This window comes from Miniopterus schreibersii (genome assembly GCF_964146895.1).
Source record: "Miniopterus schreibersii genome assembly, chromosome: 10".
In the NCBI taxonomy this organism is placed as follows: domain Eukaryota; kingdom Metazoa; phylum Chordata; class Mammalia; order Chiroptera; family Miniopteridae; genus Miniopterus; species Miniopterus schreibersii.
In genome coordinates, this window is record NC_138110.1 from 61,117,207 (window position 1) to 61,140,948 (window position 23,742).

Below are 23,742 nucleotides of genomic sequence, written 5' to 3' on the forward strand. Positions count from 1 at the left end.
CTGAAAGATGAGCTCTGGGTTCATGTGGCCCAAGGCCACCTCTGCAGCAGATACAGCCTGCCCTGCCCAGAACCCAAGCCAGAAAAGGGGTCCAAGTGAAAGTGAGCAGAGGGCCTAGGGGCCTTTTCTGTCCCTACACCTCAGAAACCATGTGCCCAGTTGCCCTGTCCAGCCCAGAGGTCTCCACTCAGGACCAGGGTGCTGCCTGCAGCCTGGCGCTCCATCCCTTCCCATGGTGGACAAAGTTAAACTAGGGCTTCCCTGGGAAATGATGCCAAGGAACAGCACCCCCCTCCGCCCCTCCCCTCGGGAACCCTGCAGAGCAGCCCACCCCTAGTTTCCCCTTTCACATTCGCATAAAGAGGCTGCCTGTGCAGAACTGACCTGCAGCAGCCAGGGATGCACAGGCTCAGAGGGGCCAGGCAATGCGCTGACCGAGTGGTGGAGCTTCAATCTCACCTTGGGTCAGCACCTCTACGAGGCTGCTTCTCCTCCGGACCCTGCTGCCCTCACCACCATAACAGCTATGAGAGTTCACACCACCCTGCCACCTGCCCTGACTGCCCCTTGGATCTGGATACATCAGGAGGCCTGGGTCCTGCCCCAGGTCACCCGGCACTTCTGCTGGCCCCCCGAGATGAGCTGGCCCATTCACCTGCTTAAAAATCTTGCTGTAGAGGACAGCACACAGGGGCAAGCTGTAAGTAGTGGTCTTCTCCCCAGGTTCCCCAGGCCTCTCGGTCTCCATGTACCCTTTTAGGATCCCAATCTGTAATGAGGAGGGAGCAGTCAGCTATGCAGTCCAAAGGGCTCTGCCCTCCTTGACTGGCCCCAGGAGAAACTTCCAGTAAATTGAGACATCAAGGCATCCTGACTACACACAGACCCAAGCCTAGCAAGGTCCCTCTCATCCCTACTCCATGTCCCCACTCCCTGAGATGGGGGCTTTCAAGCCCTAGTGTTCCTAGGGCCCCAAAGTCCAAGGTTCCCCATAACTTCTGAGAAGCATACAGCCTCAACCTGGGGTCCCCTCCTCCAGGAAGCCTTCCCTGACTACTACCCCTGCCCCAGGCTAGACTGAGGATCTTTTTCCTGCCCTCCATGAAGCACCAAGCTTACATGCCCATCATAACACTGCATTTTCTACTGACATTATTTCTTCTTCTACCCCGTAGGTTCCTCAAAGGATGGAACCGTGTCTAATTAATGTATTCTCTGCTCCTGACAAAGGGCAGGGGTTGATAATGTTTGAGGACCTGAAATGAACTTCAAAGGTCTATTCAATTCAACAAATGCCGGCAGCCAGTCTGGCACTCAGGAGAGAGGAAGGAAGCCACAACCTCCCATCTCAAGAAGCCTGCCATCTGGGGGTGAGCCAGCCAAGGGCACAAGGACGATGTATGTGTCCCCTGCTAGGGTGGCCTGGTCCACAGAGGGTATAAGGCCTCAGTCGAGCTACCCCTAACTCTCAACCACAAACAACACACTTGTCCCCTTTCTAGACCAAATCTTCCTATCTCCTTGCTGCTGGTTGTCCTGTAGCTCCCTCAGCTCTCATCTTGTTACAGGCCCCCCCACCCTGCACAGTCAGCCCCTGTGCTTCTCCCAGTCTGTCCTGTCCTCCAGGGTCAAGGTCAGGACAGACTGTGCACGAGCACCAGTTGAGTCAAGCTCACAGGTGGTCTTCACATCAGGTCTCTCCAGGTTCTCTCCTTTAGAGGGGCTGCTCGAGTATGGCCCTGCCTTCCTGAAGTTCACGATTTATCAGGAAAGTCACGTAAGAGTGACAGGATAGAGGTGCAAGACTGTGATAATGGGGAGGCACAGGTCCAAGGGAGCTTGGAGGGGGTCCTAACTCAGCCTGGGTGGTAGGGGGTGCTTTCAGGATATGCAGGTCAGAAAAAGAGCAGATGGAGCAGCACCACAGAGGGTGACAGGCTGGGTTCCTAGAAACACTCTTCCAGGAAATCCCAAGAGATGGGAGCCTCATGGGCCAGGCCATAGAGTCTAGCAGCTTCTTTTTCATTGTGTCATGAAGAGCAGTCTGGGGAGGGACAGTCGGTGACCATTCCTTGGGTGTCCCGTGGGACCTAAGACCCGGCCACAGTGGCCACCCTCTATGTGCAGCCCGGATGCCACCTCCCTCCCGCACAGCACTCACTGAGTAGGTGCTGCAGATGAGGGTGTGGTCGCTCATCTGGAAGTAGGCGCTAGTGATGGGGCAGTTTCCCAGGGCAAAAAGCTTCCCACAGAAGGACTGGAGGCATATGCATTCCTGCAAGTCCCACACGCGGATATTCTGGGGGATAGAAAACAGGTAGAGAGGAGAGTGGGACGCAGCTGGCACCTGAGGCCTTGTGATGTGAGCAGGGCCAGGGCCCACCGTGCAAGCACTTCCAATGCACACCCACGGCACTAAGTGTCTGCTCTGGCTCCTGACCCTGCGAGAGAGACACTGTTCTTAGGCTCATACGAGGAAACCGCAGCCTGGCTCTCTGCCCCCTGCTCCAGCCTTCCCCAGGAACTCTACCCTGCTCAAGCAACTGACAGTCAGGGGTGAAGGAGCAAGTGACACAGCACATGCCCTTGCAGACCCTCACAGCTCCCACTCCAGCCTCCTCGAGCAAAGCCAGGTGGGACGCAGAAAGTGCCTACCAACATTGTTGCCCAAAAGGCCCACCGGTCCCCAGAGGATCCCCCTCAAGTTTATCCCAGGTTGAGGAAGTATCCCTAGAGAAGCCCCTACAGAAGCCCCTCCAGGACACTCCTGGCTTGGAGGCATGGGCAGTGAGCTGGGAAGGCATGGACTTGGAGTCCATACCCTGGGGCTGCCCATCGCTGACCATGAGGACTTTGACAAGCCCATCCCCAATTCTTCAGCAGTGGTGATGATGCCCAGCTCCCAGGACTGCTGAGAGAATTCCAGACAACAGCAACTATGAAGGTGTGTTGGGGATGATAATCTGGGTGATACTGAGGGTGCCAATTCTCAATCAACTGAGTCCCAGAAGACACAAACTTGTCCCCTGATGGAGGGCACCTGGAACAACTGGCTGCCTCCCCACACTGGCCAGAATGCCCCAGCAACCCAGCAGATGGGGCACCACCCTGAACCAGTAGCTGTGCAGGAGCAAAGTGAACGGGATCCTGAGCTGGGGAGCCCTGGGCCTTGGAGAAAGTTCCAATTGGTTCCTGACAACCAGAGCAGTCAAGAAGAGATCCCTAGGAGAGCTAGAGGTGTAAGTTTGGGCCTGGGGGAGGGTAGAGGCAGGGAAGGGCTCACATGCATTGTATACCTACTGTGTGCCAGACATGACACTGCCCTTTTACCCCCAGTTATGCTCTAAGCCACTGACAACCATTCTGTGGATGAGAAGACTGAGATTCAGAAAAGGGAGGGGCGCCCGGCCGGGTGTAGCTCAGCAGTTGAGCATCGACCTAGGATCCAGGCAATAGGGGTTCGATTCCCGGTCAGGGCACATGCCCGGTTGTGGGCTTGATCAATGACTCTCTCATCATTAATGTTTCTATCTCTCTCTCTCCCTCTCCTTTCCTCTCTCTGAAATCAATAAAGATATATTTAAAAAGAAAAAAAAAGAAAAGGGAGGGCCATGGCCCAGGACCACAGCCAGGCTGACACCTGGGAAGCCAGTTCTGGTGCACTGCTCAGAGCTGGGCTCAGCCCCTCATGGTGACTCCACCCAGGCATCTTCCTCTAGGCCTTAGGCCAGGGGTGAGACCATGGGCAGGGAGCTCATACCATTACCCTGGGCCTCAGGCTCCTGCCAACTGCTGGTCCCTTGGCAGCCAAGCTAGATCATTATCCCCAGGCAAGTGTCTCTGCAGGAGAACAGGAGCTGGGGGGTTTGGGGGGAGGCTCCATGAGGGCAGCACCTTGTCCTTGGAGATGCTGAGGAGGATGCTGCTGTTCTTGCCGTTCACGAGGATGTGCGTCACCGAGGTCTGATGCCCCTTCATCAGCCACACAGGCTTTTTCGAGAAGAAGGGGTTCCACAGGCGGATGAGGGGGTCATAGCCACCAGTCACTGGTTAAAAAAAAGGAGTATCAGTCACTGGGGGTCTATGCTGGGACCTTATCCTTGGGCCAGGTGTTGGATCCCAACTGGGCTTGGCAGAGGGGGGACATTGCTACAATTCACCCCTCTGCCCCTCCCACCCTCCACCTCCATGCCAAGCACAGCCTGTGTTACTACACTATTCCAGGTGGCCATGAGTGGGGACCAGAGCAGCAGGAGAAGCCAGAAAGAGGCAGGAGGCTGCAAGGCCTCCTCCTCGGCTCTGATGGTCCCTACGCCCCAGCAGTCCTCACCCCAGTTCTGCCAGGTCAACAGCTTCTGTGTGACATGAAGATTACTTACCCAGGAAGTTCTTTTCTGGGCAGTAATCAAAGCAAAGAATTCCTTTTCTTAAATTCAGCACCGAAAACCTACAACAGAAAGGAAGAGAGGCTGTGGGGCTGGGAGCGGCCTCAGGGGAGCCACTGATCCTGGGGTGGGGAGGAGCTGGAGATAAGCTGCAGGGAGGCCAGGCGAAGTCACTACCTCTCCACCAAAGGAGAGAAGCAGCCCCAGAAGCCCTGCCCGGAGCACACCCTGCACCTGAGTCAGAGTCTCAGGTCTCAGCTCCGAACCAGCAGCTCATGGGAGAGGCACCCGCGTCCCACCTATAGTTGAAAGCAGCCAGAGAAGCAACTACTTACAGTAACACCTTTGCCTCACTCCACAGGCGAACTTCACTTGATCTTCACCTCAACTATGGTGGGACAGGTGTCTCCCAATCACAACACAAATCAAAAGGGAAGGAGTTCCAGGGCCAGGGAAAGGGAAGAAAGCTCCTGGGTGCCATGTCCTTGCTCTGCACTGGTCCCAGTGCTGGGTGCTGTTTTGTGCTCCACCTGGACCCCTCACATAACTCTGAAGAGTGTCATGAGCTCTGTGCCATGATGAGGACATGGAAAGGAGAAGTTAGGGAGCTTGCCCAAGGTTACATGATTGGTAAGGAAGGAGGTCAGGATTCAGAGCCAGGGTGGACATGTCAGGAAGAGGCAGGAGGCTCAGCTCCAGGAAAGAAAGAGGTGTGGCAGGGTGAGTGGGGCATGGAAGGGCCAGGGGGACCCAGGCAGGGTTTGTGGGAAGGTTAGGCCCAGCAGCCCTCACAGACCCAGCAGCCCTGGAAACCCAGTGCGTTTGCACATGCTATTCCCTCTTATCCACACATCCTGCCCTGCCAGCTCCTTCTACTTGGAACTCTCCCTCCAAAACTCAACTCAAAGACCTCCAGCCCTCTAAGCTGCATGTCCCCCACTGAACTTGCCTTTGAACTGGCTCATCCACCACATCTCAGAGACTCCCTCTCCTGTACGCCCCACAGCCCCCACAGCCCCCCACAGCCCTGGCCTCTGCTTAGTTCAGGGACCACTCTTCATTTCTGTCAGCCTCCCAGTGGGCCTCTTAACCTCCAGTCTTGCTTCCTTCCAATCTGCTCTCCCCTCCACAGCAGAATGATCCCTCAAAAAACCAAAATGTCAGGAAGAACAACTGAATACATGTATTCAGACACATCCTTCTCCATACACATATGTACAGAGAAATCTTCTGGAAGAACGGTCCCAAAAGGTCACTAGGAATTATTTCAGGCTGATTCACCCATTCATTCACCAAAGTGTTAATAGCACCTACTCCCTGCCAGGATTGCGAGGCACAGATATGATGCCCTGGCCTTCCTGGAACTTCCTTGTAGAGGGACGCAGCAGGAGCGAGCAAATGAACAGAGATGGAGATGGACATTCACAGATCATGGAAAGTCCTGTGGGGAAACAAACAGGGGCTTCGACAGGATGGCTGGAGGAGACCAGGTCTACAGACAGCTGCTGTGCAGAGAAGGGCCTGGAAGGTCAGAAGGGACGCAGCGAACAAGGCCACTGCAAGCAGTTCAGATGAGAGATAACAGTGGCTTCGACTAGGTGGTGAGGGCAGAAGTGAGAGAAGAGGGGGGCAGCAGGGGAGATGCTGTAGGTCAGTCCACATACTCAGCACAGGTCCCTGCCACCCGGCCCTAGTTCCTCCATCAGATTCACCACTGGCTCCAACCACCTGGAAAACTCAGCGCAGGCCACTGCTGGGAAGCCAGACGCCTAGGCCACACTGCCTCCGAGGCTGAGGCCCACTCCAGAGGCAGGGTTTGGATTGGCAGTGCCAGGCCCCACCTGCGGAGGCCAAGCCCCAAGAGGCCTTCCCCAGGAAGAAGAAACCAGCAAGCGGTCAATGGTGCCACCTGCCAGACAATATGTGTACTGCATTCAGATGGGAAGGAAGGGGGGTGTGGTCATGTGCGTATAAATATATTGTCCAACCAAGCCCCCAAATATATCTCAAATCCCTCCATCTCCACCCTACAGGTTGACTGCAGGCCACCATCATATGTGCCCTGGCATCCTCACCGGTGTCCCCATCTCGACTCCTACCCACATACACTCGGCTTGCCACAGAAGAACAGAAGGATGCTCCTACACATCGGACCACACTATTCCTCTGCTCAGAACCATTCTAGAACTCTGTTTATATCTGATTCCAAATAATTGTAAAAAGATATTTCTGAGATAGTTGGGGAAAGATTAACTTAGACTAGGTACTAATGATATTAAAGTATTACACTATTGTCTCTACTTCTGTGTGTGTTTGAAAATTTTCATAATAAAAAATGTTTAAAAAACAAAAACCATAAATACGCACAACACAAGAGGATACCAGGTAGAGAGGAGTGATGCAAAGGCCCTGGGGCAAGAGCATACTTGAACCACAAGGGGACCAGTGTGGCTGGAGTGGAAAGGTAGACGAGGTGTGCTCAGGAAGGCAGCAGGGCCCAACCACAGAGGGCTTCGGGGCCACAGTGAGGTGATCCTCCTGTTAGCCTCCTGCTGTTGATTCTCAATAAAACAAGAAGTTGATGAAACACATATCACAGACACGAGGTAATACTAACTCCAAAGCAGAGAGATGAATCTCAGCCAACCAGCTCCAAGCAAAATCCTACCCACTGCCCCACTAAAAGCAACGAAACCGAGACTGAAGCTTCTCCACATCAGACATTCTCCGAGGCCCCTTCCTCTAACCTGCAGTTAGTTCCAGGACTTGGCTGGGAATGTGCACAGAATTCTCTGGTTAACAAGACACTGGACTTACAGTGAGGCCTGGGATACAACCCCAGCTCAAAGGTCTGCTCCAAGCCAGTCACCTCCCTTCCCTAAGCCTCAAGTTTCCAATCTATAACATGAAGCACTAGGCCTAAATTAGCCCTACCAGCCCAGGATTGGATTTCCCTCTGGAAGACAACTAGGACAGGAAGGAACAGATGGAGATGGGACCTAAATGGCCCTCAGTCTCCCCACTGTCCCTCACCAGCTGTGCCCCCAACACGAGCCTCAAATCTCCTGCTGTTCCCCAAGACAAGGGGGCTATAGCTCTTATTCAGCCTGTTCAGGGGCAAAATGTCACAGACTCAAAGGCTCCAGGTGTAAAGAGCTGGGACGGTAAGAAAACTGCAGAGACAGGGAAACCCACCCAAAAGAACCCTCAGGAGGAAGTACCTACTGTGACGTGCCGAGTGAAGGGTGAACCCTAAAACCTTAGAATCAGGACTTTTAATGATGGAGTGAGACAAAGGGGTTTGATAAGGGGAGGGGGGGTCACAGGATTCCAGTTTTATTTATAGCATTTTAGTTTTTTACAAGGACAATGTATGTAGACACCTGTGTGAAAAACACCTGATTTTAAGGAAAGGGAGAGAGGGAGGGAGGCAGGAAAGGAGGGAGGGAAAGAAAAAGTTTTCTCTGGGGTAGAAGACACTAGAATGAAGGAAATTGATTGGAACTCTCTCCAAAACCCTAAGTGCTGTGAGTCGTGGAACACATACACAAAGCATGCTCATTGGAATAACCCTGAGGTAAGTGAAGGGGGGCTATCACCCTCTGCACAGGAGGAGCCGGGCTCAGGGAGGACGCAGCTCGCACTCGCTGGGCCTGGGCCGGAGCCCACCCTCTGGCCCCTGCTTATGCTGCGCGCAGGGTGAGAGAAGCCCTAGTATAATCTTGCTGCTGGTGGCAATGCCAGAATGACGACTAAACCACACTCCAAGCAAGTTCTCCTCACACTGTATACCTGTGTGTGGTGACGGATGTTCAGCAGACTTACTGCCGAGATCACTTTGTAATATACATGGGTATCGAATCATTATGTTGTGCACCTGAAATATAATGCTATGTCCATTATGTCTCAATTAAAAAAGAAAACAGCCCGGCCAGGCATGGCTCAGCAGTTGAGCATCAACCTAGGATCCAGGAGATCGCAATTAGATTCCCGGTCAGGGCACATGCCCAGGTTGCGGGCTCGATCCCCAGTCGGGGGCGTGCAGGAGGCAGCCGATCAATGGCTCTCATCGTTGATGTTTCTATCTCTCTCTCCCTCTCCCTTCCTCTCTCTGAAATCAATAAAGATATATTTTTAAAAAAGAAAACAGACTCCAGAGACCATGTTCTAACCACCACAGCCCAATGTCGGCCCATAGGGCCCATGTGATTTGTAGAACACTGTGCTGCCCACAAGCAATGCCACTGTCCCGGAGGTGGGCCTGCCCTCAGCAGGGATGGCCCCTTTTGTATAAAGTGAAGAAGACCCACACCCACCTCCCTCCCGGACCCCCCCCCCCCCCCGGAGAAAGGGGCTTCTTACCTGGGGTTCTCAGAGGCTTTGGATGGCAATATTGTCAGCACCAGAGAGGACTTTTTGATGGCTGAACAGGAGGCCACCAGGTTCATATGGGGAATGAACCTGACCTGTTGACACCAGTTGTGATGGAGAGCCTGGGAAGAGAGCAGCAGTGGTGGGAGACCCAACCCAAAGACAGCCTTTCAGGCCCAGCCTCCAGAACCATATGGCAGGTGTTGGGGGCAGGAGGGACCCAGAGATCACCAAGCCCAATGCCTTTTAGTGATCACAGCTCTGACAAAGTGCTATGGCCCGCAGCCCTACCCCAGGCCCTGTGACCAGGGGTGTGTGGCCATGACTTGTTGGTGAAAAGGCCACTGTCATGTGAACTCTTGTTTATCATTTAGAGGACAGACAAATCTGGCCCATATTAATATTGTCTGTCACCCCCTCCCAAGGCGGGAGAAAGGAGGGATTCGAGTCTACGAGTCCTCTTACCCTCAGCAGCCCCAGCACAGATTAACCTATGCATCCTGGCTGCACCGCTGCCCTCCACGTTTGTCAGGACACTGTGTGGAGTACCTGAGAACGTTATCTGGTGCAACTTGGGCAGCAAAAGGTTGAGATTCACAAGTCAAAGGGGTGGCCTGGCCACACAGGCTCCAAATTCTCCAGCTCCAGCCCTGGGGTCCGCCCAGTGCTTGGCCTCCCAATCCAGAGGCCTCCTCCCCGGGACAGGAATGGAGGAAATGAGTTGGAAGGGTCGTCAGGCCCTGAGCTACGTTTTACATGCCTGTCTCACTGAATATCACAGTGGGCACCAAATCCAAGGCACTGAATGGGTCACTTAGCAGCTTGGAAGGAAACCAAGCCCAAGATGAGATTCCCACAGAAGATGGAGAAAAGGAGTGCTCATGTGGGACTCCCTGAGAGGCTCCCAGGGCCTGAATGACTCCACCTGCTCTAAAAGAAGCATGGAGGAGCCCTGGGCCACCCAACTCAGACTTCCTAGAGTGTCAGATTTATTCATTCATTCATTTAACAAATGTACGGGGAGCCCACAGCCCCAGACCCTGGAGACAGCAGAGAAGAGAGCCAGCTCAGTGCCTATCCTCAAAAAGCTGTCAATCTCATGGGAGTGGCAGGACAATGGAAGGAAGATACCAAGGTAAGAGGTGGTAGCTGTGATCCTGTGATCTGTAATAAGAAATATGTATTTCATCTTTGTCCCTGATTCTGGCACAGAGCTCCTAGCACACTGGGCATTTCCTGAGTGATAAGAGCTATAAAGGTGTGTGATATTCATAAGAAGCCCCTCTCAGCCACACTGAGTTTATGTAGAGGTGACCTTTGGAAAACACCTAAGGATGGGGGCTGGTTACCAGGGGAAGCAACCATGTGACGGGAGGGTTGGAATTTTTAGTTCGAGGGAGAGGAGAGGAGGTGGAGGTTGAATTCAATCACCAACAACCAATGATTTAATCAATCTGGCCTGCATAACAAAGCCTCCATAAAAAGTTCAGAGAGCTCCTGGGTTGGTGAACACATGGAGGTTTGGAGAGAGGGGTGCCCTCAGAGAGGGCAGGGAAGCTCCAAGTGCCTTCCCACATACCTTGCCCTACGCATCTCTTCCATCTGGCTGTCCCTGAGTTATATCTTTTTATAATATACCTGTAATCTAGTAAGTAAAACATTTCTCTGAGTTCTGTGAGCCGCTCTAGCAAATCAATCAAACCCCAGGAGGGAGGGGATCATGGGAACCTCCTTCCTATAGCCAGCCGGTCGGAAGCACAGGTCACAACCTGGATTTGTGACTGGCATCTGAAGTGAGGGGCAGCCTTGTGGGACTGGCCTTAACCTGTGGGATCTGACACTAGTTGTGTTGAACTCTAGGACACCCAACTGGTGTTGGAGAATTTCATGGTGATGTGGGGGGGAAACACACACATTGTGGTTAGTGTCAGAATCCTGTAAGAGTGCAGGGTGAAGGGATAAAGGCAGAGGCAGGCGGTGGGACTGTTCCAGGCAGATAGGTTAGGGATCTGAAGGAAATACAGGCAGGCATATAGGTACCTAGAGGAGGAGTATGTCAGGCTGAAGGAACAGCATGTGTCAAGGCCCTGAGGAGGGAAAGGACTTCATGCGTTTAAGAGAGAAACTACTGCGGGGTTTTGAGCAAAGTAGTGACATGGTTGTATTTCTGTCTCATAATTCCTCTGGCTGCTGAAGAAAGCAATAAGTAGAGAAAGGACATAGGCGAAAGCTAGTAGCCACATCCAGGTGAGGCGGTGTCTGCAGGGACAGGGGCTAAGCAATGAAGGCAATATGTGAGACAGCCAGGCCTGGGATACAGAAAGAGCTGGAAGCGTCCAAGAGGTGCCTCCACCCTGTTCCTACAGCCTAAGACTGAACCCAGGGGGCAAATCTACTCTCTGCATTTATTTTTGACAGGTGTATGTACACATAACTACCATGGTAACAGGCCAAGGAAAGCTACAACTTACCTTCAGTTGGTAACTTCTATATAAAGGAGACTCCTCATTTAAGAGCTTCTTCATGGAAACACTGATCCAGTGATCTGCTGGGGTAGAAAACCGAGGCCCATGTCACCAGTTCTCCTCCTTTGCTAGACGAGGAAAACCTCAGAAGTCACCTTGAGTCTGTTTGCAATACCTGTATGTCTCAAAAGCCTTTTCCATCCAAATGCTCATTCAAACCTCACTGTGTCCTAGTGAGTTCAGTGGGGGGAACACAACACCCAGAAAACAGACCCCGCAGGTTAAGGCTGCAGCCCAGAGCCCCCCCCCCCCAGCAGCTCACAGCAGAGCTCAAACCAGGTTTCCAGGCTCCCCACTCTTCCCAGCTGCTACAATCTAAAACAGCTGATTCTGTTAGGCAGCTCTAACTTCCCTGGCGTGGAAAATGAATTGAGGTCCTGGGCTCTACTCATTCTGAAAAGAGTCATTTGGGAGTTTGCCCTCATGCTTCAAACTACATGCGCCCCTTATCCAGCAAACACAAGTTCCAAGGAGCAGCTGCATGCATGCATTGTATACTGAGCACGTCAGGAGCAACTGCACCAGGCACAGCCCTGCACTCCCGGAGTTTAGAGTCTCCTGACTCTGAAAACCTCCCATGGAAGAGCGCGGTGGACCCTCTGGGGCCAGCTGCACAGCATGACACAGATGGGCAGAGGCAGCAGTGACTGGGGACACAGCAGGGTTTAAGGAGGTAGGTTAGAAGCCAGGACAGTCTGGGCTCAGGTGTGAGAAAAAGATCCAGATAAAACAGAGAAAGGAGAGAGGGGATTCCGGGCCTTATGTCAAGCATTTTCTGCTGCAAGGTCACCAGCCCCATCTTGCAAGGGCAGGAAGAGGCTTGAAAAGGAAATCCCAAGGGATGGAGTGTTGCCCAAGCTCACTAAAATGGGCAGGCTCAGCATGGGCGCAGGAGGAAGGAAGCTTAGTCCTGGCTGGGCTGCACTATGACCCGTTTGCCTGCCTGTGGCTGCCACTAGGCCCACTAGGCCAGGAGAGCCCCAGAGGGCAGGGGAGGCAGTCACTGTGCACTTGCTATATGCTTCACATGACGCACTCTCCTTGCATCTCACAGCAAAGCCACAGACTGAGTGTGCTCATCCTATTTGAATAAGGGAACTGAGGCACAGAGAGGCTAGGAAACTGGTTCAAGGTCACACAGAGCTGGTCTGTCCGACTCCTTCCAAGTCAACATGCTGCTGGGCCCACCTTCATGTTTGTCCCCAGCCTTTAGTCAGCATGGGGCATGGAAGGATGCCAGTCCAACACTCCAGCTTCATCTGTTCCCCACGCCCCTAATTTCCTGTCCATCACCTCAGCTCAAAGACCACCCCCCCATGCCAATTCTCAGGGTGGCACAGAGCAACCGAAGCAGGCACCAGGGAGAGGCTGATGAGGCAAAGACATAGCAGGTGTCCACCCACTGCTGCACCCAGAGCAGAATGCATTTTCTGTTCAACCAGGAGGACACTGCCCCAACAAGCTTGGCAGGAGGTGCCACTGAGGCCTGAGAGCCCTGAAGGATGTCCTGTTCAGAAACTCTGCCTAGAAGCCCAAGGGGCCACTCTGGTGTTCTGGATGGAGGGGTCAGTATCCCCGTGGGCTGGGGCCCCTGCTGGCCTCGCCATCCTCTGAATGGAGCAAGCTGGATGCCCAACATTGTGCATTGAAGGTTTGACCCTGGACATGGTCCAACTCAGATGAGTCCCTGACTGCCCCAGGCCCCAGGGCTTCAGGATCAGTGCCCCTTGGCAGAGCTTCCCCAACAGCACCCCCCTTCAGCACTTGGTCAGTTTGGTATAGAGCTTAGCAAGTGGCTCAAGTGCAGACTCTGGAGCAGGCCTGCTCAGATCCCAGCCACCACTTCCCCCTTGGGGCCTGCGCAAAAGCTTCACCCCTCTGACCTCTGCTGCTCCTCTCTTAATGGGCTATGGCAACGGCAGCTCCCTCCTGGCAGTGTGTGTGTGTGGGGGGGAGCATAGGAGGAGATGTGCCCACAGTATTCAGCACAAGAACAGTCAACAAATGTCACTGTGCTTACTCACAGTCGGGTGGATCCAGTCTCCACGAGGACCACTCTCAGGGCAGCCGCTCCACCCCACCCCTACCCACCAAAGGCGGCTCACAGCCAAGGAGAGCAGAACCCTCCTCACAGTGATGGAGGGAGTTAGCACCAGCATCCCAAGGCCCAGAGTAGGCGAGTGACTTCTCCGAGGTCACACAGCTGGCATGGGTTCTTTCTTCCTGGGATGAGGAGGGTCATGAGCCCCCCTCCACTGACTCCTACCTATACAATCTCCCGCCTTCAGAGAGATTGCCCATCTCCTCTGCCCCCTCCGGTCTCCCTGCTGCCACCCCATCGCCACGTCTCCCACAGGCTGCTCTGAGCTGAGCATTTGGTGCACTGTTGCTTGAAGGAGCCAGGGGCTCTTGAGCAGGGAGGTGGGAAGAGGGAAGAGTACCCCAGGGCAGAGCCAGCTCCCCCCATTCCCCATCATGTTAACTACCCCACTTGGAGGTCCTGGGGAGGATTCGGGGGTTGAACAGCCCATTGGCCACATTGTTGGAGGTGAAGATGATGACGTTGCCTTTGGTGTCTCCGAAGCAGAACACACCTTTGTGGTAGTCAGACCTGGGAAAGATGGAGACAGAAGAGGCCATGGAGTGAGAGGGGCGCCCCCGGCTACAGTCCTCACCTCCTCCCAGTGCTCCAGGGCCTGTGTCCATCGAGGCATGGAGGGCAGTGTTTGTTCTCAACAGCTGACAAACATGGGCCCAGCCACCCAGATCCAGACCATTGATGATCCAGGTCCAAAAGAAATGAGCATTTTTAAAAACCAAAATAAATGAATCCCTGGTCTGCCAGCTCTTTGTCAAGTCACCCCTCCTGCTGGGCTGTGGCGCATCCAGAGTCCTCACTCACAGTGGGACCAGCCTCGGCGCGGCTTTGGCCGCCAACTTGGTGGAAGAGAGGAAGAGGAGCCGACGACTCTGAGGTGTGAGTGGCCATGAGAGGGAACCCCGAGGGAGCAGGGGCCTGGAGGAAAGAGGGCATGGGCACGCAGGATGGGAATCTTTGCAGGGCTGCTTCCAGAGAGGCTTTCTGGGGTCTCAACCCCACCGAGTGATGTGGCCGCTGCCAAGGCCCTGCGCCGATCTCCTGTGAGACTCACCAGTAGTCCATAACCAGGGCGCAGCTGTCCAGGTCAACGAAGGTGAAGGCCCGGACACATTTATGATTACTAACATCAAAGAACTCTGGGAAGAGACAGAGGAGAGGCTCACATAGAACCCAAAGCCACGTCCCAGGCCTTAGGGTCTCTGGTGGCAAGGAGCAGTCGCTGCTCACCACCCTGCAATACCCCCACAGGACTTGAATCCATGCTCAATGTTGGCTCAGTGACAGATCTCTCCAGGTGCAGATGCATGACTCCCAGTGGCTAAGAGCAGGCGGGCAGCTGCCAGGGACTCACCTATCTTCTGGTCAGTGGATGCAATCGCAACTAGGTTCATGTTGTGGAGACACACCATGTCGATGACCCACATCTGCTGGTTTTGGAACGGCTGGATCTGGTTAAGCTGCCCACAGCAAGAGCAGAGGAGACCTGGGCTCAGGAGGCTGCCCCAGGACCCATCCTGCCACCCGAGGCCCTGGAGCCAGGCAGAGACCTGGGCATAGAGCTCAGCTACTAATGACTGTCAACTACTAATGATGGAATCTTGAATAAACTCCCTAACCATTCTGAGTCTCAGTTTCCACATCTATAAAGTGGGCTTAAAAAACTGATATCTTTACAACCCCTTTTTAGAACAGTTTGACAAGTTCATCAGTTTTAAATGTGCCATTTGTGATCCCGGGATCCATTTCCAGGACACAGCTATGGATGTGTTCACAGAGAAGTATATGCAAGGGACACTACCCAGACATTCACAGTGAGGGAGCTGTGTACATACTAATGAAGAATAGTTGCCAAGATACATTATTAAGAGAGAAAGCAAGGTGAAAACAGCATTATAATGTGCTACCATTTGTATACTTAGAAAGGGGGTAGTGTATGTGTAGGCTGTCCATGGAAGAGCACCCCAAAACTGGTCACAGCAGTTGCCTCCTGGGAGAGGAATTAGGGTCTGGGGGAGAAAGACTGACTTTCCACCATCTGCCCCCCTGTATGCCTGAACCTTTTCCCCCCAGTTTAAATGAGATATAATTGGCATATAATACTGTGTTAGTTTTGTTTGTTTTGTCTGAATCTTGTTTACCACCTGCTGGTGTCACCTGACCAGCATGGCTTATTCTGGATAGATGGTCCTGCCAGGCTGTGAGGAATGAAAGGAATCGTGAAAGCTAAACCATCTGGTGTGCCCAGCACTTGGTAGGGGCGTGGCAGGCTTGGGAGCCCTTCTGTGCTCTGATGCCAGCCTCACTTGATACTGTGCAGACAGAATTTGAGCCGGCACTCCAGGCGGGGGACACCACGAGCAAAGGCATGTCAGCAGAAATGAACTGCTGTGTCCAGGAAAAAGAGGACCCGGCCTGACAGGCGTGGGTGGGAGGAGATAGGAGACGACTTGGGGGGCCAGCTAAGGAACTTGTATTTTACTCCCTGAATAACAGCACAGGCTCTGAACTGAAGAAAGAAGAGAAGGGTTCCATCTGGGAAAGAGGGAAGGGGCATTTTAAGGCAGTTCCTGTGGGTGTATATTTAGGAGGGACGGCAAAGGCAGAGGCTGGAAGCAGAATGTTCCGACAGAGCTCAGAGCCAAGACCAGAGGCCTGTGCTACCAGCTGGGGCAGTGAAGACAATGGGCCAGGGCTCCCCTGAAGGCCCCTCTTGCCCAGGGCTGGGGTCTAACCTACACACAGGGAGGTGACAATAACACCCATCACTTATGGTCAGAGGAGAGACCATGATTCCTGATTTCTAGGGAGTTTCAGTGACCTGCCTGAGGTTGCACAGCTCGAAGGTGAAACCCAGACTCTGCCCCATCCCAGGGCTTTCCCTCTGCATGATGGTGGATATGCAGCTGATGGTCATGGACAGGGCCTGGCGACTCACTCCTGACAACATCTACTTGAAAGCAGCCCCTTGAGGAAGAATGCCCTGGTCTCTTGGGCCTTCCAGGAGAGCCTCCCTCTGTACTTCTCAGCCCTCCCGGGCTTTGGCCCTTGAGGAGCACGGAGGTGACTATGTAGCAGCCACAACCAGGAGCTCAGGCTATAACGTGCCCCCTCCCCCAATAAACACACAGAGAAAAAGCAGGTGGAGTGTGCCCAAAACTCCAGCCTCAGGAACACAGTATGAATCCCCCTTGGTACTGGGCTACTAAGAGCACCCAGGAGTGTTGCTGGACCTCCCCAGGCCTTAGTTCCCACCCTAAACAACTGGAAGACAGTGGGGGGAGACTATCTAGAATCCCCCTGCCTCAAGGCATAACCCCTGATGCAACTGTAAGACCTGCTGCCATTACACGGGGCTGATGAAAGCCCTCATGCTGCTGGCAGCACCTCAATAAGCCTTCATTTTCCCGAGAGCTGTGCCTTCGTTACTTGCGAGACTGGCCTGACGACACAAGTACACAGTGGGTTTGCTTGAGTGTTTAATCTCTCACTGCGCTTGGCCAGAAACTGACAGCACAAAGACAATAACGATGACAGCGTATGTTCATCAGGCACTTGCTGTGTGCCTTGCCCTGCTCCAAGCACCATGCATGCATTATGTCAGTAAACCCTCCCACTGCCCTGTGAGCAAGTACTATTACTACCCCATCTGACATGAGGGAAATGGGGCATGGAGAGCTCTATAGTATTTGGTCCAAGGTCATAGAGCTGGGAGGTGGTGTGTTGGGGTTCTAAGCCGGGCAGTCGGGCTCCAGTGGCCAGGCTCACAACCACTGTGATTACCTGCCCGGTCTGGGGAAAGGATCTGAATCAGCAGGATTTGGTGATTGTGTGGGTGTAACAAAGAAAGGAAACGGGGCTGATCTCCAACTCAGGAACGTTTCATTGAGATGAGGGCACAGAAGAAGCCTGGTGGGCAGGAAGGGCTACAGTGACATTCAGTTTGGACAAACTGGGTTCAAGGTGTCTGCTGGACACCCAAGTAGAGTGGACATGCAGGTGGAATCTTGCTTACAGAGGAGGAATATGAGGCTCACAGTCCCACAGTGAAGCCAGAACCAGGACCCAGGAGCTGTGACTGCAAGTGAGGACTACAGAGTCCACAGGCCCCGAGAGGGAGCCCGCTCTGGGCCCAGGGTGTGGAGGCAGAGGCTCTCTGACCACCCCATTCATGCTCCACATGTGGGCCACACTCACCCTAAAGGAGCTGATCAGAGAGAAGGACTCCGACCAGAACTGCAGGATCCCGTCCTTGGTGACAGTCAGGAAATTCCCAATCTTCTTGAACCGCTGGATTAAAAACTCCACTTTCACAACCTCGCACCCATGATTCCTGTGGGAGGTGATGAGAGAGAGGAGAGTCCAACCAAAAACAGAACAAAGACACAGAGGAGGAAGAAAACGCCAGCGGGAGGTGACTCACTCGCATGCGCGCACACATGGACGCTATTGACACACTCTAGCAGGCCCCACAAGACCTGGGACTCTGCCCCTCCTCCGAGCAGATTGCCATCATTATCAAAAGCGGCCAAAAGGGAAAGAGACCCATGTATGATGCTGGTATGAGAGGGGGCTCCCCAAGCAGTAAGCCTCTCCTGAGAAAGAGCCAGTCAACCTCCTCATCATGGGCTGGGGCAGATGAGATGGAGAACAGAGGCTTTTGCAAACCTTTTGTTGGAAAAATGGCCCACAGAAGGCGAGTAGAGTAGGGCCTGTGACTGAAAACTGTATAACAACATTGATTCCAGCAACTGCTCTAGTGCTCCAAGGTGGAGAGGGGACTAGCACCCAAGAATGAGAGAAAAGTGGGCGAGAGGGCTACGAGAAATCAGGGCCCCAGGCACACAGTTCTTCATCTCCAAGGACATGCCCTGAGCTCAGCAGACAGCTTCTGGGGCGGGCCTGGCCTCACAGGCAGCCGCACTCAGCCTTCCCGCAGGCCTCAATGCTGCCTCCAGCGGTTCTTTCCTGTCCCAAAGTTGACTAAGCCAGCTACCTGACAATTAAAGGGCACCACTATTTTGACCTCCCAACACAGCACATGCTCTCCTATTTGATATACCCACACTTCTGGGCCCCAGCAAGGCAGGGACCCAGGGGATAGCCATGTGCTTGGAATTATGTCCTGGTTACCAACAGAGCTAGAACTAGAGCCCAGGCAGGCACTTTGACCCCCACTCCAGCCACAGCCCTTTCAAAATGACATGTCCGGTGCCTTAAAAATAACCCCGTCACTGTGAAATTCTACTGCCTTACCATCCCTGCAGGAGAGGGAGGGAGGTGCTGTTCTCTCCCGCATGCTCTCAGCCCACAGCTCTGTCCAGACCCTCACGAATATTATGAGTCTCCCCTCTAGCTGTCGCCTCCAGTTCTGCCTCATCTGTCAGGGCCAAGAGAGTGTGAGGAACAGACAGGACAGGTGAGAGCTACGAAGTGAGGAGAGCCCTGGGAACTGTCACCTCACGGAGTCTTGGTCTCCTCATCTACACAATGGCAGCACCTCCGCCTCCTAGGACTGCAGTGGGACCAAGATGGGGCATTTGGCGAGTTGAGGCCATGCTTGAGGCAGGTCAGCCAACCTTTAAAAGCTACCCTTTCATGCAGGTAAGAAAACATTATTTGGCTATTTTCTCCACCAAGCCAGAAATGTTCCCTGGGTTTGAGGTTGGGCATATAAACAGGGGAACATAGGGCACGCTTCTTGACATTTTTGGGTCAGGCCTTTTGGGTACCGCTGGGAATTCAAGTGTCCCAAGGAAATAGCCCTGTTCAGACCCGCCCTTCCAGCCCGGGGAGAGGCTCCTTACAGGGGGATGATCCTCATGGGCAGGTGGAAGCGCAGGTGGTACTGGTTCTTCCTCATCAGCTCCTTTCCCTGGAACTCACGCATCATATAATCCACACAGTGCGACTGCCTCGGGAAGGAGCGCAAGGCAGGGAGGGTGTAGGCCCGACGGTCTGAGTGCCGGGCTTTGGGAACCCCGCTCAGCTTCCAGTATTCTCCCCATCTCTCCCAGCCCCTTCCAAGGGGCTCTGGGAGACCCCCTCCCTCTCAGCCTGGCAAAGGGAAGTAGCCTAGCAACAGAGCTGCTCTTGGATCTGAACTCCGCGAGGGGCTTATTGGCAAGTGTCTGTGAAGGGGGCACAGCAGCTTCCCTCCCTAAAGCATTTCTGTCATGTTGGTCAGCGAGCTCCGACCTTTCTCATCCTATGGCACCAGAAGCTAATTACTAAAATTCTGCGGCACACCAGAAAATGTAGTTTTTGCCCATCTGACGAAAAAAAAATAGGTATAATTTTGATTTGTTCACACCAGACGGCTATTGTTGTGTTGACTGTTATTTTATTTGACAATCTAAGGGAAAGAGGGCAGTGCCCCTGACTAAATAGTCAGGTACTGCGTGTCTTAAAAACTTGCGGCACGCTGGTTGAAATCGCTGCGCTGTGTACACCTTCACATCACTCCCACATCCAGCGTCTCAGCTGAGTCTGCTCGCTCACCCTACTTTATGGATAGCAAGACTGTGCCCATCTAAGTAGAGATGAGTTGCCCCAGATCATCTATCGCATTAACTGCAAGGGAGGCCCCGTGCGTGCCCACTGGGGCAACTCTGGGCTCTACTGTTAGGCCTCATGAAAATATGGCCAAGGCCAAAAAGGGCCACCCGGTAAAGCTACGACAAGAAATAGGGAGTTATTAAGAAATATCATTGTGTTGATGGCAGAGAATGCTGGAAACATGTTTATAACATAATATTAAGGGAAATGAAGAAAAAAAGAAAAAAAAAGACCCAGAATGTACTCCTAAGCCCAGGGGGAGGAATGATGGAGCAGTTAACACATGGGCTCCTGAGGCAAACCCCCTGGGTCTAAGACAGGCTCACCCGCTAACTAGCTCTGTAACCCCGGGCAAGGTTCTTAACATCTCTGTGCCTCAGTTTCCCAACCTGTTAAGTGGAGGTAAACAACAGCACCCACCCCATGGAGTCCTGTAAGGTTTACGTAAAAGTGCTTAGCACAATGGCTGGTGTGAACACCAGTTATCAGTGTCATCACGGTGACATCAACATGACAGGCTGTCTTTCTGTACTTTCCTGTGTTCTGGGTTCTTAAATGCCGTAGAGTATATGGTCATTGTAGAACATTTAAAATCAGAAAAAAGCAAAAGCATTATTTTTAAGAGGTCCTAAAACCTGACTTATTTATTTTTATTAACAAACACAGATTTGCCTGTTCCTGAGTGACCGTAAAGGGCCATGAGATGGTTGTGGCATTGGCTAGGATCCCGAGCTGGACGGGAGGCTGGCTCAGTCCGTCTCAGGCAGGGGCCACTGACATTTGTCTTACACTCTCCTGAACCGCAGGAGGGGAGTGAGCTGTGCTGAGCCCTCAAAAGTCTCAGGAGGACCCCCTCAAGGACTCTGAGGTTCCCAGAATCCACAGGAGGCTTTCTGATGTTGCCCCCATCTTCAACTGAGCATCCAAGGCCTGTGCCCTCCAGCCTCCCTATGGCTACCTGAGGCAGCAGGGGAGCCCTCCTCACCCAGGTGATGAAGCCATTACAGTGTATGTCCACCTTCAAAAACAGCGCCTCTAGCATCTTCTCTGACACAGTGCTCAGATTCCCCTTCATGGCTTTAATGAAAGCCACCTTGTCCAGGGCTTCAAGAGAGAGAAGAAAGAATACTGTCTACTCTGTCACAACCCACCACCGGCCTCAGCCCTCCTGGGTGTCTGGGTGCTAAGGGGGGACCCAGAGGATCCCATGTGCCGGGTTATCTGTTGCATCATTTGTTCAACATCCAATCACCCCACAAACGCTGTCTGCACACCTTCCATGCAATAGCACCATGTTGGCCCCCACTGCTGGGGGCGGGGGAGGTGTATTAAAAAAGATCAGATCCCATTTCTCAACACATAAGACTGACCAGGCATCGAGATGAAGAAAACTGATTAAAAATTTAAAAAAAGGGGGATGCCCAGCCGGGCATGGCTCAGCGGTTGAGCGTCGACCTAGGATCCAGGCGATCAGGGTTCGATTCCCGGTCAGGGCACATGCCCGGGTTGCAGGCTAGCTGATCAATGACTCTCTCATCATTGATGTTTCCATCTCTCTCTCTCTGAAATCAATAAAGATATATTTTTTTTAAAAAAGGGGGGGGGGAAAAACAAAAGGAAATAATGGCAACGAAGAGACATAAATTCAAACATACAGAGGGAGAGGTGAAGTGCATCTTTTAAAGGCAATTAAAATACAAACTTTGGCTGGAGGGAAAGATGGGGAGGGAGAGGAGAAGGCAGGGATGAAGTATCTTCAGTGCTAAGTTTGTGGCTCTAAGGGACTCTGTCTGCAGATGAGTCAATAACCTCTGTTTAGGTTTTTTAAAATAATCACAGTATTTATAAAATGCTTCTAAAAACCCCTCCAAGTATTTGGAGTCCTTGCCCTGGCCTGAAGGCCACGCATCACCCCGCTTCTCTCACCCACACCTCCAGCCGCTGTCCCCAGCATTCTCTGCTCCAGCACGAAGGCCCCACACTGATTCTCACACCAGAGCACACTCCCACCTGAGGGGCTTTGCACTGTCTGGTTCCCCCACAGGGAAGCCTTCCTGAGGACTAAGGAGGTCCCTCACCCCCACATCCGGCTCTACTCTCCTCCAGCCCATGAGCTCCAGGAGTGCAGGACTGAGCCTCTCCCTCCATGACTGGGTCCCCCAACTGTTTCTGTGAGCACTAGGATGTGACGGCGATGATACTGGGCGCCAGTCTCATCTGTGTTTATTCATGCTGACCACCTAATGAGAGGGCTCCTGAGGAAACTATGGCACAGAGAGGTGAGGTCCCACACCCGAGTCTCGCAGCTGGGAAGTGGTGGAGCCGAGGCTGAGCCAGCAATCTGGCTCCAGAGGTCCTGCTTTCACCCCACTCTATGCTCCTCATGAAACACCCAGCACAGTGCTACAGCCATGATTATTATTTACTGGTAGGTGGAGGAACAAATGAAAGCCTGAACAAAACGTGTCCTGCTTAAAGAAGGGTTCATCTCATTTACCTGGAGCTAGAGCCAAGAGGCTCAGGCATTTTGAGTGGCACTTCAGGGTCCTTCCGCGTATAACATGGACATCAGATGACAGTCCATGAGCTACAGCCTTCCCCTCGGGACAGGGCCGGGAGTCAAAGTGCCTTTGTGCAGTGTTTAATGAACACACTCCTCAAGAGGGCACTCCAGGGATCAAGTCCTTTCCCAGTGTTTCAGAAACAATGGATACTGCTCACTGCCGTATTATTTTAATATACCTCTTCTCACAGTCTACCACATTTTGTTTTTTAGAAAAACCAGAGAGTAAACACAAAGGTATTTTAGAGAGGAAATGTACACAGCGGGGGCCAGGAAAGACCCCTGCTCATCGCCTCTGAAAGGAAGCACTCACCCATCTCCTGGCAAACTGTTAATTGAAAGCTCTCAAAGCTTGAATGTGACAATATCACTTCCCTGGGGAAGGGGTCACTATTAGGATCAGGCAGGAGGGAACTTTGGGGGGGGGGCTCCCTGACTTCTGCCCGCCCACTCCACTGAGCCACCAGTGATCTGGAACCACACCCGACCATGACTTTCTTGGTCTTGGGGCCTCCTCCCAGTGAGCAGGGACCCCACCGGCCACTCCTGCCTCCCTGGGCAGCTCTGTCTCCTGTCTCCTGTCTCCTCCAGGCTCTGTTGCCTGCCCTGCCCTGTCATTCTGTGTCTGCCTCTTCTCATCACTGTCCTTTGCTTTACTGCTTGAAGCTCTCTTGAATGACCTCATCTATTCACCCATCTCTACATCCCAGGAGAGGATTTCTCTCCATGTCCCTGACTCTATTTCCAAGTGTCCCCCCTGGCCCCTCCAATTCATGTTTAAAATCTAACTGATCTTTATCCCCAAACTTGCGCTCTTTTCTTGTGTTTACCATATTTGCTAATGGTATCACTTCCCCCGAGTCACTCAGGCTAAAAACCTGAGGCAGGTTCTCAATGACCTCCCTCCTAAATCCTCATAAGAATCCTATGATCCGGGAATGGAGGTCCTGTCATTCTCCCCATCACACAAGTGAGGCCACAGAGGGCACTGAGCAGCTCGGGGATCTGTCTAAGGCACACATTTGCACAGCGGGATTTGAAACCAAAGCCTTCCCTCCTCATCATGATCACTACCCTCCGTAGGGCTGGGACTCTTACAACCAAGCCCTCTCACATCCACCCAACCTCCTCAAACAGGTCTAGATGTGTCACCTTCTCGTCAACCCCACTGCTAAAGTTCAGGGTCCCTCCTGACCTGATCACCCCTCCATGACCCCCTTCCTCCCCGCCTTGCCCCAGGAC

At 53.0% G+C, this 23,742-nt stretch overlaps 1 protein-coding gene across 1 annotated transcript in view; it reads right to left on the bottom strand.

Annotated features, from left to right (window-relative positions):
* The window catches only part of EFCAB8 (EF-hand calcium binding domain 8), a gene marked incomplete at both ends in the record, with an annotated part of 41,833 nt that overhangs the window by 13,463 nt on the left and 4,628 nt on the right, over nt 1-23,742 (bottom strand). Inside the window, 12 exons of the mRNA XM_081148325.1 lie at nt 656-769; nt 2,162-2,299; nt 3,895-4,046; nt 4,380-4,447; nt 8,748-8,878; nt 11,228-11,301; nt 13,768-13,892; nt 14,434-14,518; nt 14,734-14,839; nt 17,577-17,712; nt 19,187-19,290; nt 20,923-21,041. Coding sequence (XP_081004451.1) covers nt 656-769; nt 2,162-2,299; nt 3,895-4,046; nt 4,380-4,447; nt 8,748-8,878; nt 11,228-11,301; nt 13,768-13,892; nt 14,434-14,518; nt 14,734-14,839; nt 17,577-17,712; nt 19,187-19,290; nt 20,923-21,041 — 1,352 coding nt within the window. The remainder of the gene's footprint in view (nt 1-655; nt 770-2,161; nt 2,300-3,894; nt 4,047-4,379; nt 4,448-8,747; nt 8,879-11,227; nt 11,302-13,767; nt 13,893-14,433; nt 14,519-14,733; nt 14,840-17,576; nt 17,713-19,186; nt 19,291-20,922; nt 21,042-23,742) is intronic.